General features: G+C 35.7%; 2 protein-coding genes across 3 annotated transcripts; one reads left to right on the plus strand and one right to left on the minus strand.

Moving 5' to 3' along the window:
• The first annotated feature begins 2,394 nt into the window (after positions 1–2,394).
• LOC110715361 (VHS domain-containing protein At3g16270-like) lies at positions 2,395–11,857 on the plus strand. 2 transcript variants are annotated; one of them, XM_021893926.1, is made up of 6 exons: positions 2,395–2,678; positions 2,853–3,094; positions 3,400–4,158; positions 4,719–4,874; positions 8,638–9,576; positions 11,440–11,857. In XM_021893926.1, exons 2-6 carry the CDS (start codon positions 2,888–2,890, stop codon positions 11,479–11,481), a joined length of 2,103 nt encoding a protein of 700 aa, XP_021749618.1. In that variant the 5' UTR covers positions 2,395–2,678; positions 2,853–2,887; the 3' UTR covers positions 11,482–11,857. The 2 variants fall into 2 exon arrangements, with proteins under 2 accessions (XP_021749618.1, XP_021749617.1); XM_021893925.1 differs by having other exon boundaries at positions 2,395–3,094.
• Positions 11,858–12,380: 523 nt separating this feature from the next.
• Positions 12,381–16,459, minus strand: LOC110715362 (cytochrome c oxidase assembly protein COX19-like). The gene is made up of 5 exons (XM_021893927.1): positions 16,279–16,459; positions 15,029–15,088; positions 13,151–13,239; positions 12,927–13,024; positions 12,381–12,777 (listed from the first exon to the last, which is right to left on the minus strand). The coding sequence occupies exons 2-5, from the start codon at positions 15,036–15,038 to the stop codon at positions 12,687–12,689; spliced, it is 288 nt and encodes a 95-aa protein (XP_021749619.1). The 5' UTR covers positions 15,039–15,088; positions 16,279–16,459; the 3' UTR covers positions 12,381–12,686.
• Between the last annotated feature and the right edge of the window lie 146 nt (positions 16,460–16,605).

The following is a 16,605-nucleotide window of genomic DNA, read 5'->3' on the forward strand; positions in this document are numbered from 1 at the left end:
TTAAAATAGGGTATATAAGGGCTTAAGCTTCCCAACCCAAACTAACCCTAATATTTTTTTTGGGGTTAACAGCCCCCCCCTCTCTCTCTCTCTCTCCTCAGCCGACCCTCCTCTTTCACCCTCCATTTTCCTTTTCTCCACTCTATCCTTCTCACGCCCCTCTTCTTTCACTCTCACCTCCTAATTCTCCTCTTTCAATTCCGAAAATGAAGCAAAGCACTTAAGAATTGAAGAATAAGAAGCCGAAAATCGCTGCTCATTCAAGATTTGGCTCAAATCGGAAGCTTCGCCGGCGATTTCCCTCTCCTCCACGCTGCTTGCCACCGTCACGACCACACACTGTAACAAGACCTCCACCGTCACAAGAACGAGCCTAAGAGAAGTCAAGGTTTTCTAGATCTGATAATTAATTTAGGTTATATTGTTGATCTAGATTTATTGTTTCTTATTTCTGGTTTTGTATAATTATTTTGTTGTAATTTTAGTTTTTAATTTTGAAAGATCTATATTATTGTTTTATTTCTGATTTGTGTTGTTTATTGTAATTTTAGTTTATAATTTTTGCAAGATCTATATTATTGTTTTATTTCTGATTTTTGGGTAAATTTGTGTAATTTGTATAATTTTATTTCTGATTTTGTGGGTAATTTTCTTAATTTTTTATAATTTTTATGGGCGGCGTTGGGTTGAGGTGGTTTCGGGTGAGTGGTGTTGAGGTGGTTTCGACTGAGCGGCGTTGGGTTGAGATGGATTTAGGTGAGCGGCGTTGGGTTGAGGTGGTTTCAGAAGAGCGGTAGTTGATTTATTGGTTAGGGTGAGGAGTTGTGGTGGGTAAAGGTGGTTTGGGTTGGCGGTGGTGGTGGGTTTGGTGGTTTTAGGTTAGCTGCGGTGGGTTTTCGTGGTTAGGGTGGTCTGGTGGGTAAAGGTGGGGTTTGGGTTGGCAGTGGTGGTGGTTTACGTGGTTGGTGAGGCTGAATGCGAAAATCAGTAGTGCGTTTTTTCTTTTTTTCTTTTTTTTTTTAAAAATTTTAGCGACGGCTTATGGCGGTCGCTAATTCCAAAAATTGCGACTGCTGGCATAACCAGTCGCAATTTTTAATTTTTGCGGCCGTTTTCTAAATAGTCGTTGAAAATAATAAAAACGGTCGCAAAAAAAACTGCGACCGTCAAACAGTCGCAAAAATGATTTTCTGCGACCACGTGAATAACGACCACTACCTTACGACCGTTGACGGTCGCAATTACCAATTGCGACCGTTTTTACTAAAATCTGCGACCGTCAGAGACGGTCGCAATTTGGCCGATTTTTAGTAGTGGGGGAGTTTTTTCCCGAATTTTTGAAAAGCCACGTAGGATTTAATTTTCTTAGCGCGTCATGTATGATTATAAATTTTTGTTGTAGCCAATTAAATAAGAGATTATTAATTTCCTTTAAAATTAAATAATTCAAATGCCAAAATTAGCGAATGAAATTTTTAAGTTAATATTAATTAATTATTACTTCCTCCGTTTCTTTTTAGTTGACATGTTTCTTTAGTCACGTTTTCCAATGCACTTATTCAATCATTAATATCTTTAATTATCGATGAGCAAAATTTTTGAAAGTTGATATTTTGAAAGTATATAACGTTACAAATCTAACAAGGTCTCACATGACTATATTTTTCATCACGTATAAAGCACAAAATACGGTCAAAGGGAGGTGGATGAATAGTGTTAAAGTCTAAACGTGTCAACTAAAAAGAAACGGAGGTAGTATATATTATCTTTTAATATTTGGAATTTTTATCTAAATATATAACAAATTTCAACACATTAATACAAAAAAAATAAAAAAAATCAAACAAACCGTGCATCGCACGGGCTTCATCTAGTTTCCTTAAATATTTAATCTATTATTAAAGACTACCTCCAGAAAGGAATGCAAGATGCAACAAAACCCTGTCAATTTAACAAACATCATAAATTATATATTAGAAACAAAGTTGAGATTAACAATCATTAACTAAGTTCTATTCACCTGATTTTCACTGCTCTGAACTTATCTGAACTTATTAGACCTTATTAAAACTTATTTTAGTTGTAATTTGTACTTGGACAACCCTTATCAAAACTTATCAAACCTGATATGAACTTAACTGAACTTATTACACATGAAATAAGTGAAAATAAGGTGAACAGAACATACCCTAATAAATATTATCATATCTTAGCTAAATAGAAGGCTCATTAATAACAACCATAAGCCGACCACTTCAGTTCACTTCGAATCGGGTCAACTTTGGGTCGTTTATATTAGTGGATAGACGAGTGTTTGTCGGCTGTGTAAGGGTATGTTGGTAAATTCTTTTACTTATTGTTGTCACATTGATAAATTACACCAAATCGCCATTCATCTAATTTGTTTTGGTTAGTTTACTTTTAACGAGGGAGTATGTATGGTTGAATTGCATTGATTTCGCAGGAACCCAGCTGAGTGGAAAACCTCCAAAAACGTCAACCACCGTACCCCTTACCCCAACTCCTCCGCTTTCTTTCCCTGCAATTTTTCTCTCTCCTGGCTTTTCAATCGTCCAAAATTTCAACCAATTCCATCACAATTCAAGATCACCTTAATCAAATCACTATCATTCAATTCTCCCTATTTCTACACTTGGGTCAATCTCCAATTTTTCTGGGTATCATCAATTTCTCTTTCTTAATCTCATTACTCTTTTCTTCCCCAATAAAGCTATTTTAACCAATTTTAATCTTTTTTCTTTGTGGGTTCGTCGATTTTGAGAAATTTAAGTCAAAATTCGAACTGGGTGTTTGAAAATTTTGGATTTTTCTTGTTAATTTGGTGTTTTTAGGGTTGATTGAAGAATTAAAAGAGGGGAATAAGAAGATGGATACGAGCAGAAGAGCAGTGGAATCATACTGGAGGTCTCGGATGATCGATGCAGCTACTTCTGATGAAGATAAGGTCACACCTGTTTACAAATTGGAAGAGATTTGTGAGCTCCTAAGATCTTCTCCCTCTGGTATAGTGAAGGAAGTCTCTGAATTTTTGTTAAAAAGGCTTGATCACAAGAACCCTATTGTTAAACAGAAGGTATAATTTATGCATCGATTTTTGTTTGATTGGCATTTTGGCTGATCTATTTATGCGAAATTGTTTGTTTTAAGTTCATGATGTGTGTTGAACCTTTGTTTTGTTTTGATTCTGCTGTTTTTGTCGACAGTACTATTTTAGTGATTAGTTTTAAACAAAGGGATCGTGAAGTAATGTCTAATTTAGAGTTAGAATAATGATAATAATAAGTTAATATTAATGTCATGAATGAGATATTGTATGGTAGATTTTGTTGTATTGCTATTTGGTGATGGTAATTTTATCTGTTATTGATGTTTTTATAGGCTTTAAGGTTGATAAAGTATTCAGTTGGGAAGTCAGGTGCAGAATTCAGGAGAGAAATGCAAAGGCATTCAGTGGCTGTGAAACAGCTACTTCATTATAAGGGGAAACCTGATCCACTGAAAGGGGATGCTTTGAACAAAGCTGTGAGGGAAACGGCTCAAGATGCTCTTTCGGCCATATTTTCGACAGATGACAGCAAACCGGCTGCTGCGAGTGAGGTATCCCATAAGAGAATGGAAGGTTTTGGGAATACGAATTATGTGATGCCACCAGATGAGAAGAAGTCATTTATTAGTGAGGTGGTTGGTATTGGAAGTGCTTCCTTAAAGCAAGGACTGAGTACCTTGGCTCAGGTGCATTCTCAGTCGTTCAAAAAGAATGATACTGGCAGTTATAGGGGTCCGACACTGAATAGGTCATTGACCGTTGAATCGGACCACTCAGACAGGTATGATAAAATGAGTTATCATGGTGGTGGTCAGAGTAGTTCGTCTATTTCAAGGAATGCAACTTCTGGACCTTGGGGACAAGATTCAAGGACTGTTGCCTCAGAAGCAACCAATACGGATTCTACTTCAAGCTATGGTGAGAGTAAGACACGGGAAGAGAGGTTTCTAGAGACAATTGTGACATCTGGTGGTGTGCGGCTGCAACCTACACGTGATGCTTTGCAAGCTTTCTTGGTAGAGGTCTCTAAGATGGATGCATTGGCTTTAAGTCGAGCACTTGAATCGAAACTTCAGTCTCCTAATTGGCAGGTATTTTCTTTATTTTCATGTTCTCGGTCTGGATGTTTTTTTTATAAAAAATTAATTTTTAATAAAGTATGTATCTTGATTTAGTTAAACATGACACACTTTGTATTTTTTTATGATCTGTTGATCAGGGTTAACCAAACCATCAATATGGTGAAATGGCTCTACGCATCCTCCTTTCTATATATTATTTTTTGTTGGGTATGGGGGAGAGGCAAAGGTTGGAATATGAAGCTATTTTTAGAAATTGCTGGGACAGTTTTCTTTTATCCTTAATTATAAGGTGCATTAAGTGGCCTGCTTGAATTTGATGATTATGTTCTGTTATGTGATGTTTTATGCCGTCTGTGGATCATAGTACTTACCTGTAATTAATTATGCTCTTGCCAAACACTGTAAACCAGACTCTTGATTCATCTAGCTGTCAATTGTTTCCTCTAAGTCAAAGACGGATGCATTTTTGTAAAACTAAAAGACAATGAACTGATTTTGAATGATGAAGGGTAGATTTATGGTTTGATCTCTGAGACGTTATTTTCAATGGGTTTTACTATCTTTTTCAGGTTCGAATGAAAGCAGTTTGTGTCCTTGAAGCAATTTTGAGAAAAAAAGATGATGAGAATTTTGCTGTTGTTGCCTATTACTTTACTGAACACGTAGATTTGGTAATCAAATGTTCCGAGTCCCCTCAATCTTCATTGAGAGAGAAGGCAAATAGAGTAAGTCTTTAAAATTCCAAATTATTAGCCATAATTTTTGCTTGACTCGAGATTTTTGCTTTTCCTGTTATTGTTGTTTGTCTTATCATTAATGGCAATTTAGAAAAACCCCAAATGCAAAGATCATTGTCCTTGTTCATTAGATATGTTATGCAATCTCTTTACAACAGTTCACCCTAACGAGCATCTCCACAAGTGGATGGACTTGTCTATGTATTATTTCCCCCCTAACAATCTTTGTTCCTTCTTTAGTCCATTACTCATTAGATAATTCTTTGACTTAATTTTTTATGAGTTCATGTGATTTTTGAAGCACAAAACATCTTTGGCTTTGCTGAAAAGGTATAGTGTAAATGTTTTGATGTGCTTATCACTGAACAAAATGCATCTAAAGTATTTCCTGGAAGTTGAAATGTTTTGGCTTTTCATAATTTTCCAACATGCTCTTGGCTCAAAGGAATATAAATCTTTGATTCGAGCTAACCAAGTATCTCACTAGAAATTTCTCCCTCTCAGACTCTATGGCCCTTGCCTAGCACATCTGCCATTATTGCTCCCTCAGTGGTTAGAGTCTGTAGACAGTCTGGGCTTTATATGAATACTGAACCATTGGGATTCTGTTTAAAAAGTCAACAATGGGTCAGAGGCAATAGGTATAATCGTAGTGTTTATTTATGGGCTATGGGTAACAACTTTTATATTTTAATCTATTCAATGATTCCCTGTTTCCTAGCTTTGCTGTTTCCCCATTCTCGTTCCTGTTATCATTCTTGTTATTGCTCTCTAATCTGTGCTACATATTTTAGGTATCATTCCTGTCCCTGAATACACTTTGCACTTTTCTCTTTCTTCGGTTCTAGAATACTCTTTAAATTCCTAAAACTTCCATTTTAGAAATGATCCCACTAATTTTTGAAAATCCCTCTTTCCACTACCCAAAAAAATAAAATAAAAATAAATAAATAAATAAATAAAATAAATAAAAAAAAAAATCCACACCCTCATTCATTCAATAATCAAATAGACTTTTTCAGATCAATAGCAATCGATAGCCATACAACAACTTATTGTCTAAAATTTGTCATGATTAGTGTCAAAAGTATTATGGGAAAGAGGGAGTATATAATTTTAGTGAAATAAATGGATTACAAACTTTAATCATGTGTATGAGAGTTAACCATAAAGTACTTTATCGAGCTTGCAAGCTTGCCAGGAGCATTAATTTTTTATTTATTTATTTATTTTCTTTTTTTTTCCCACTTGGTTGGTTATGTGGATGCTACTGGATCTTGAATTATATCAAGGGACAATGTTATCATCTTTACATTCCAGATGGCCATATTGAGCATTCTTAAGCACGCAAGACAATTATTGCATATTACCATTGATTAATGGAACTCCTAGGATTCATTGTAAGTTTGTAGTAATTCTATACTTTAGTTTAAGCAATTCTAAAATGGGGAAACATCCAGCATTTGATAAATATTAAGAAACTCAGAGGGGGAACATTAAGCAATTTATCAAGAGAACATGTACCGAGTTGGATTTTGACATGCTATTTTTTTTTTTTTTAAGGTAAGTAAGAAATATATTTATAAGGCAAAAGGCTGTACAAAGACAATGGGGCATACCCCTGAGACTTAGACCCAACAAGGCATAAGAGCACCAAGCACAAGTATAAACCAGCACCTACATTACATTCCTATTTTGAGCCTATGAAACCATTTACAATCCTTTACAAGCCATTTTCTATCAATTAATCTCTTTACCCTCCAAACTATATCCGTTTTAATCTTCTTTGCTACACCTTCAGGTCGACACACTGCCTTTTGCCAGAAAGCTACATTCCTGGCATGCCATATATGATAGACTAATGCAGCCAGAATTGCATAGCCTACCTGCCTCTGTTTTCCAGCTTTAAAGCTCTTGCCCCAAATTTTCCAAGCTCTCTGAATTCCTGAAGCAGGGAAGCTGGTCATTCCCAGCCATTGCAGTATGTATTGTAAGCAAAGCCTGGTGTAAGAACGGCTGAAAAACAGATGTCTTTGTGTCTCTCATTCATTTCCACACAGCAAACAGATCTCCTCATCACATATTCCAAATTTATGCAGCTTGGCTCTTGCTCTCAGTCTTTCCTGGACAGCAATCCATGTGATAAAAGAGTATTTTGGAACATTCAACTTGTTCCAAACCCACTTTGTCCAGTGGCATCTAGTTTGCTCACCTTCTCTCAGCCATTTGTAGCAATTTGCAATCAAGTATTTGCCACTTTCCCAGTTGTTCTGCTCAAAACCAGCTTTCAGTCTATCCTTAACCCTGCATAACATCTTCCATCCCAACTAGCATTGGTGGGAGCATGGTTGACGTGCTATTGCCGCTTGTGCAATAAAGAACAAATTGTTTGAGGAAAATGAGAAAGAAGCAGGGTTGGAGGTGATGGTTAAAGGACAAGATTAATGTTTGAAAAACAGCCCATCAAGGGTGGATTATGAGAAATCTAATAGATTAGAGAAATAGAAAGAGGGAAAAAAATGAGAGGATTTAATGAATTAAGTAGCAGTTAGAGTGGGAAGAAAGCCTCATCATTGCTGACCATCTTCCCATCAATGGTGTAAAGAAATGGTGGAGATTGAAGTTGTGGGGGTTAGACTTAGAGTTGTATATTGAGAGAGAATTGGGACTGGGAAATGACAGCTGTTTGAAGAGAATTTGAAATTCTTGGTGATGGCCCTTCAGCCATTCTAATGACTGCATAGTAGTCACCCAATTCTGAAACATATTTTGATATGGATTTCCAAACAGTTATTTGTGCCTCTATCCAGATTTTCTAATGCAATGATTGTCTCTCTCTCTCTGTTCCTTGAGAAAATATAGGGATTAGGGTCTTCTTGTACTACTTGGATATCATACTTGACCTCTGCTAGACTCATTTCCTCCTTTTGTTCACCTCTATGATCCTGTCTCCACAGCTTGTACATACATACAAAAATCATATTTTTTTTCTCCAACTTGAATTCTTAACTTCTCATTCACTTGGATTTTATTGCAACTATCATCAAAGACCCAGCCTTATTTCATCCTTGACTCCTTGTTACATACCTGATCTACCATATCTTTGACACGTGATTAAAAGAAGAGAAATTAGGGAAAAAAGCTTACATACTTTTTACTCAAGTAATGCTCAACATCCAGATTCCAGATCAGCTGAACCAAGTTTTCTTAATGGGTTTTTTTTTTTTTTTTTCCCATTTCCTGATTCAGGGATACTGCTGTCGCTTTTACCTTGGAATTTAACTGGAGCAAGGGAGGAGAGGGCATGAATGAAATGTGGTTCTTGTGCATATTGATATTCAATTGTCATTGTATTAAATGGTTCCTATTGGTTTAAAACTAGAATTTCCATAGTATATTGAAATTCCCAATTGGGGGTTCCTTTGCATTGGACTGTCCAATATAAACCTATTATGTCACCTGGAAATTTGATAAAAGAACATATCAACCGAACACCTAAAATGTGAAGAATCAAGAACCAGTTCCAATATCCCAACTGCCTTCTCTCTCTCTCTCTTCCCCCCCCCCCCCCCCTTTCCTTTCCTTTTCCTGAAATACACGAAAACTAAAGCTTAAATAAGCTTATGTACATCAGTACTTGTTTATGTTTTTGGTATACTCCTTTTTTTCAGTACGTTCCAAATTTATGTTCAGACATTTATACATTAAATATTCATGCATTTGATGTCTGATTAAATTCATGAAATTATAGGTCTTAAGTCTCATTGGTGGAGAGAAGACTGGAAACTCTTCAGAAAAGCCTACAAAAATCGAGAGAACAGTGGTTGAGATGCCTGATCTGATAGATACGGGGTATGGTGATTTGCTTGGAGAAGAGCCCAAGGAAAGCCAAGATGAGCAATTTGTTGCAAGCAAGCCATTGTCATCCTCTCTCTTAATTGATGATTTATTTGGGGATAGTACAGGTAACGATTTGAGTAAGAGTGATCTAAGAACTGACGATGATCCATTTGCTGATGTCTCTTTTCATACGGGTGAGGACAAAGACCAGGGAAGCGACCTCTTTGCAGGGATGACTGTTGGAGAAACTTCTAGTGCTGTTGAAGCACCAAGGAATGGTGGTCCTGATCTTTTTGATATATTTGGGTCCTCAGAACCTCTGCAGACGCAAGGGAGTCACACAGACAACGTTAACAACCTAATGGCAGGCTTATCCATTAGTGGAAATGGCTCAGTGACAAATGAGAAAACAATGTACCCCACAGCATTTGCTGAATCAACATTTCCTGGTTCAAATTTGAATCCTGCTTCCCAAGGGCTAAATGATTCTCTTAGCAGTGGGTTTGATCCCCTGAAAGCTACCGCTAATGCAAATACCCTTCCTATGGGATCTATCTCATACAATATGCCTCCTGGAATGTTATATAATCAGTTTTATCCTGCAGCTCAAGTTAATTATGGTGCAATGGGTGGGTTCCTTGCTCAGCAGCAGTTTATGGCAGCTATGGCCAACTTACAGTCTATAGGTAACATGAATCCCAATAATCTTGCTGGTGGTAATTTGGCTGGAACATTGGGAGGAGATGCTTCTGCTCTTCCTGATATATTCAATGCAAACATGCCTGCTCAAGCACCTACTGTCACAATGAATGCTCCAAAAGAAGAGACAAAAGCATTTGATTTCATCACGGTAAGAGTAGTTTTATTTTGTTATTTTTTTCTTTTTGTGCTTGGTTTCTACCTTTTCCCCCTGTTTCTGTGTATACCTCTTCTTGGAGATTCTGTGTGTTTATTCTACATTTTTCATCCTCCGAAGATCAGTAGAATTCATCCTTTTGGATGATGAGATGTGAGAAGGAGTTGGGTAGCTATGCCCAACTTCTATTGTATATTCTGCCATTTGGTTTACCTCCCAAAAAACAGAGATGGATGAAAAAAGAGTCAAACCCTGCAAATTCACCTCTTTATCACAACTAATATTGTTACACACCCTTTTTATAGGAACTTGTTGAAATAGTGCACAAGCTCACTCATTCCACTACCATTTCCTTTTATACCAAGAAAACTAGCCTTTTAGGCCTCCCTCTATGACCTAGGGCCTTAGCCTGGAAAAATTCTAATACTGGAACAGAGGGCTTAAAAACCAGCCAAAACTAAGGTTACCCTTTTAGCCCTCCCTGTCTAATTTCTTTGAGCAACTTTTTTCAGAACAGGTTTTTAACAAGTGTTGCATGATTTGCGTAGCCATATATAGCTGTTCAATTGAATGCCAGAAATTTGGGAACAAATATGAGAAGTTAATATTGTGACTAGTGAAACATTTACAAGATATTGTTGTAGCCTTTACGTAGACCTTTTCATTTCCCAGTTTACCAACACAATGTCCTCTCAAGTGTTCTCTAGTCTGCTGGTGTTTTAAAACTGGCTGGCATAGGGATAGATCATAGAAAACTAAGTGTCATTACTTGGACATTGTTAAATACGGGTCTGGGCCGCACCCGTCACGGGAGAGTGTAAGTCTACCACTTTACAAGACCAAGGAGGTTCCACCTCAAAACCATATGGCAATGAGGGGAGTAGCCCCTTAGCCTTATACTGTGGTGGTAACTCTTGAATTCTTTCAATGTGGGATTTTATTACCACTACACTCCCCCTTTAGTGTTTAGTGTTTTTAGTGTGGGACAAGAGAATGCTCACATGTGGACTGTTCGTGGGCTCAACAGACATCTGTCAATACAATCCAATACTACAGGGTATTTTTAGTAAGGTTTTCTGATTTGAGTTCAAATACTTCGTATGAAAATTTTGATCTTTGAGTTATCAACAAGACGACAATCTTGTATCTTTTTGAGTCCTTAATGTGTGGCTTTTGAAAGATAATATGGATGACAGAATTGCCAATGAATTATTTTAGGGCTGCTCCAAATTTACTTATTGCACTTCCTCCATTCTCTTTTAGTTGCAATGTTAGGCAAATTGCGCTATTCATGTTCTCCTATTGGACCACCTTTGTTCATTTATTTGTGGGGCAAAATATTGTAGGAGATCTTGTTACTTCGTCTCAATTTATATTCACAACATCAAATTTACATATTTTTTACTTATGTATAATTAGAGAAATTGTTGATAAAAGCATTGGCAAGCGTGGAAGTAAAAATGTTACAACTAAAAGAGAACATAGGAAATAGTTATTTTGTTAATTATTATTAGGAATTTGGTTAACACTTCTATGCTCAACATGTTGCCTTATTTTGTTTTAGACTCCCTTGCTATCTCCTGTCAGTTACATTTTCAAGACCATTCATTATAGGATTTTTATGTTTGTTTGTAAGATACTACATACCCTTTCTCTATTATACTCCATATATTAGTTGTTCTGTGGGTAATTTAAATACTGTATGGAGATTGAAGATTTTTACTGTTACAAGAATGGTTGTCATTATGGTTCACATTTGAAATTAAGTAAATGTTTTGTGGATTTATTTTCCTTGCTTAGATTTGGTCATCTTTGTGTATCAAATTGATCAATGTGTGTTGCTTTATAATATGACAGGATCATTTGACACAAGCGCGTGATCCTAAGAGGGTATGGTAGTTCACTGATTCAAAGGGAAGACTACTGGATTCATTCAGACAAAACAATGTTGGAATCCAGATAAAAAATTTCGTGATAAAGTTGCAATGAGATAAACTTGATATTGTCAAGAATTTACTGTTACGTGTTGTAGAAGTCATAAGAGCAATACAATTTTAAAAGCGCGGGATAGAAGGATCCCTTGTCTTTGTGCAGAATTTGTAAGTTTAGAAAGGATGAGGGTGTGTTGTGCAGTTAGCTATATTTCATTGTTCGAACTTTTTTGAAGCTAGCTTCAGTTTATAATACTTGTGTATTTCTCAAAGAACGAATTCATGTAGATCTTCCAATAATTATATTGCCTTTTTTTTTTAAATTTGAGATGCCATTACAGATATTTCTTTCTTAATTTTGCACCAATTGACGATTGTAAGTCCTTCGTAAAATATTTTGTATTTGTTGACATGTATCAATATCTATCAAAATCTTTAATTATCAAAACACAAATCAATGCCTTCAATTTTTAATGGACAAAAGTGAAGAAAGGTTGATATTCAGAAAATATGCCTTGAAAGTGTGAGACGAATCTAATTTACATGACTATTTCTCGAGTATAAATCATAAACAATAAACAAGTCCACTAATAAGAAACAAAAAATGTTTGTATTCATTAGTTTGGCTTGTTAAGAATCAAATGCAGAATTATGCTCGTAGAATCCAAGGTTTCTGGTTTCCTCAATGTCAGAAAGCTACCATTTTTTACTGTACTTTCCAAAATTTGGGTGGGAAGGTTAGAATAACTTCAGCTGTGAGATTAAATGAACACAGAATTGAACAAGGGAAGAATACAGTTAGCTATGTGACTGGATGCACCCGAAACCTGTAATTCAAAAGGGGTCGAATAGGGGTAGACTGGGATCTCAAGGGTTTAACCGAGTAAATTGCTATGTTGGATGTATCCCAACAATAGAAATATAATCCATTATTTCTGGCAATAGAGGTTACATTACATGGTCTTGTTTTAGCCTTCTGAATCAAATTCTACGAGCATTGATCTAACAAAACTATCTCAGAGGGGTTCAACAATGGCCCAGCTTATGTAATAGTGCAAAAATACACCAGTGATTGGTCATAGTAAATTTCTGAACTTCCAAGAATGGGTTTCCTCATCACTTGACTGCCAACATGCATCCTCAAAATTGGCAATAATGAGTCTCTATTACTGATTATTTGTCGTTCTCCTTTCCTTCAGAATTTTCTGTTTCCTGTTCCTTACGAAACCCAAGTTCAGACAATTCTTGCTTTGCCATTAAGTTCCTGCATAGCCCCAGTTACATTCCTCAGCAAATTTCAACGAAAACAATCACCACAGATAACGGACTAGGAAGTTTTTTTTTTTTTTTTTTTTTTTTTTGGGGGGGGGGGGGGGTGGGGAGAAGAAAAAGGCAGGCAGACAAGAAACTCACTTCTCCATTCGGCATTGCAAATATTTCTTTGAAAACTCTCTACATTTTCCTGAATTATGGCCAGCAACTTTTAGACAATTAAGATACTCTTTTTTCTCCTGCAATTAAAATCCCAAACATGAATTAATTAAGCCAACACAAGATAGCTCTATATTATACAAAAGATTGAAAAGCAAGGCCCTCTAAGGAGAAGAGGCTTGAACCAGACAATCAAAGGGAAGTACCACATCGCATTCATGATCATGATCCAAAGGAAATACTCCTTTTTCCGGAGGAACTGGTCTTGCACCTCTTGACCCACCAAATGAACCACCTGTGTAGAACAACTAGCACAGTTTCATAAATAGAAAATTTCTTCCCCCTTCCCCACCCAATAAGGAAGGTTGTAAGAGGATTAAAATATCTCCTATAACATAAAGTGACATTAGCTCCATAACAATAAACATCAAGATCATCTAAATACCCATGCATCCTTATAATAACAGAACAATAGTTCCAAATTGACCTTTGATCTGGTACACATTCTCCACTGAATCTAAAATCACAATGAAAAAGAACCAGGGGCTATTCAAAGAGTCATTTAAGATTTTTGACATTCAAAAGCTAATTGGCACTCCAATCACTCCTAATAGAACCAAAGATTCATTAGACTAATTGCTCTATTCATTGTGAAAGTAACAGACAACAGTTGCCAATAGTCACACAGGCATAACCTCTCTTATCGCAAGGGTAGGACTGCATAGCCAATCCCTTCTAATCTGTTAGAGTGGTACTTTGCTTAGAACATTGGGAGTATTGATGTTCTGTATCATACTATCATCCTGAGTTAAACAGTGAATCTTTCACTGGTCAGTTAAATCATATCCCATCCATCTTTTATCATTACATGCAATAAATTATTTGTAATTAGGAATGTCTTATTGGATAATTTTCTGGTCAATTTTAAAAAATGGCCATCAGCAGAATATGTAACAGTGCACAACAGAATATCGGACAGAAAACTAGAAATTCTGATAAGCAAGCTGATTATGCAAAATTCTGAAGATACTGCTTTCTCCTGAGGAGCTCTGTGGACATATGCCAGTTCAATTTTAATCATCATTGATCATTCCTTAAATTTTGGCAAGTGGATCACAGCTGAGTAGGCCGAAGAAGAGTTAATCTCATATTTGTTGTCCAGCGTCACAAACTTGGATTCCTATATTTTCTCTTTGACAATAGGAAAAAAAAATGAAAACAAGGTCAGAAAACCTCCTAAAAGAAAAAGATTAATTAATTTTATTTCAATTTTAAGCCATCTTATCCTTTAAATACTATAGAGTCCTTAATCATATGCACAATGCATATACAGCTTTACAGGTACTCAACTCTTGGGTGTCCAATGTCTCTATCCCCTTATTCCCTATTTATAGGCTTGTCAGAGCATTCTATATCATCCGAACCTATCAAAACCTATTCATACTGACCCTAGCGAAACAGACTGTGGCTCTGAATCTTGAATTGCATATTAAAGTGAATCTTTACAATTTCACTATCTCTAATTAATATCAAATGTTCATCATCGATAACTGAATTTATCCACAAAAGAAAAGAGAAAGGCATCTCCGCCCGCCAGGAAAAAAAAAAAAAAAACTATTAAATCTTCAAGATATAAAATACAATGCAGAAATTATTTCTAGTTTTCCGATTTCCATTCAATTTCTTTCAGTTCCTTCTGAAATATAAATGGTGCAAGCCTTTCTGGACCAACACCTCAAAGGAAAAACAAAAAACCAACACATACTACCAAAAAAAATTTATCGATACCTGCATGCATTTCAAGACCAACACCTAAAAGGAAAAAACTATAAACCAGCACATAGCACCACATTTTTTTTTTTATCAATACCTGCATCCCAATACCATTCATATAACCTAGTTTAGGCAAACAAATAACATGCTAATGAATAGACTATAGGGGAAATTAGAAGAAAGTGAAGTATATATCAGGTTTTCATTTCATCTCTCTGAATTTTCAAGATCAAAAGAAGTTACTAAGCCATAGCAAAATGAAGAGCTTGTATCAAAAAGTAACATGGAAAGCAAAACAAGGTGATTCGTACCAGCACTCATCTTGTTCTCTTGTTATTCTGCAACTGGCCAAATTGCGTCCTTCTTCTAGTCTGAAACTCCTCGCAATGAACAGTGATAAAATTACAAATGAGGGACTGATAATAATAAAAATTAAAATCAGGGAAGATTAAACGAACAGAGAATTGAACCACAACACAACATAATGTTAACTCAGAATGTCTTTATCCTTCAATTTCCCCATGATGAAAAGATTTTCATAGTTCAAGTTAGGTTAATTTTACTTTTCTTAAACAGCTGTATTAGTCACATCATGACATAAGCCATCACATTCCACATGACACAATAATATGCTGTTAATCAAATCTCAAAATACACACTAATAAATTAATAGCACCTTTAACTCAAACTACGCAATCATTCCGCATACAAGAACAAGACACTACTAAGTTTTAAGCACCAATTAATCTACAAGTACATATCTAAAACACTAAGTTATAGTAGAAGTTTTAAACCCACATTTCGGACCTAAACCTTAGGCAAAGTTTGGCTTAACTTTTCTATCTTCTCCAACTTATTCCCTATATTCTCAGTTTCTCACTATCCAACAGACCAACACCATCACGGTACCGGCATCGGCAACAATACTACCACCATCTCCCTATTTATTCCAAACTCACAATCCCACATCAACCAACCTAATCTGATGATCATCCACCAAAGCAGAAATTAATCTCCCCATTGACCCGAGAGCCACCGAGAATAACTCAATTTGATCCTACACCAATTCTAATTGTATCATTCAAATAAACCTCAAACTCCAAAATCTAATTTTTCTTTCTCCACTTCCATCAATTACATCGGAAACATCAACAATTACCAGTTGTAATACAAGAATCAAGCCACTATTTACAAATTACCACAAAAGACAGCAACTTTGAACACATTTAACCAAAGCAAATGAATTTGAAAATTACCCATTTGAATGATCGACTTAATTAAAGGAAATTAATAGTTAACAATGCAAAAAAAGTCAGAATTCTAATCTCTAAAATTAAAAATTTCCCCATAACAAACTTCACCCATAAAAAACCCAGAAAAAGAAATTCAATAAAAAATCCAATAATCTCAAATATTATGAAAAATATTAAATGAATTAACAAAATTACAGCAAACCACAACACGATTGTACAAAGCTAGTAATTCACTAGTAAACTTTTGATTAATGATTAAAGAACATAAAGTGTTGAAAACGAAATTAAGGGAAAATATTAAAAATTACCAAGTGGGTGAGCTTGAAATATTCCGGCGATCGTCGAGAAAGAATAGATGAAGAGTTTTGATATTTTGGGTTACTACTACTCCGTACTAGTTAGGTAATTTGCTTAATTAGCAATTACTTCTGGCCTCTTCGCTACTTGTTTCCCAAGCCACGGTTTTTTTTTTTTTTTTTTTTTTTTTTTTTTTTTTTTTTTTTTATTTTTTTTTTTACTTTGAACTTGCTTTGGAGGGGGAATGCTAGGTTTTCTCTTTGTATGGTTTAAGCTTGGCGAAACTGATCCGGTCCAAATTGACTTCATTCGGAAAATCCGACTCACATTTGTATAGT

The sequence above is a fragment of the Chenopodium quinoa genome, unplaced genomic scaffold, assembly GCF_001683475.1.
Source record: "Chenopodium quinoa cultivar QQ74 unplaced genomic scaffold, ASM168347v1, whole genome shotgun sequence".
NCBI classification, from domain to species: Eukaryota; Viridiplantae; Streptophyta; class Magnoliopsida; order Caryophyllales; family Amaranthaceae; genus Chenopodium; species Chenopodium quinoa.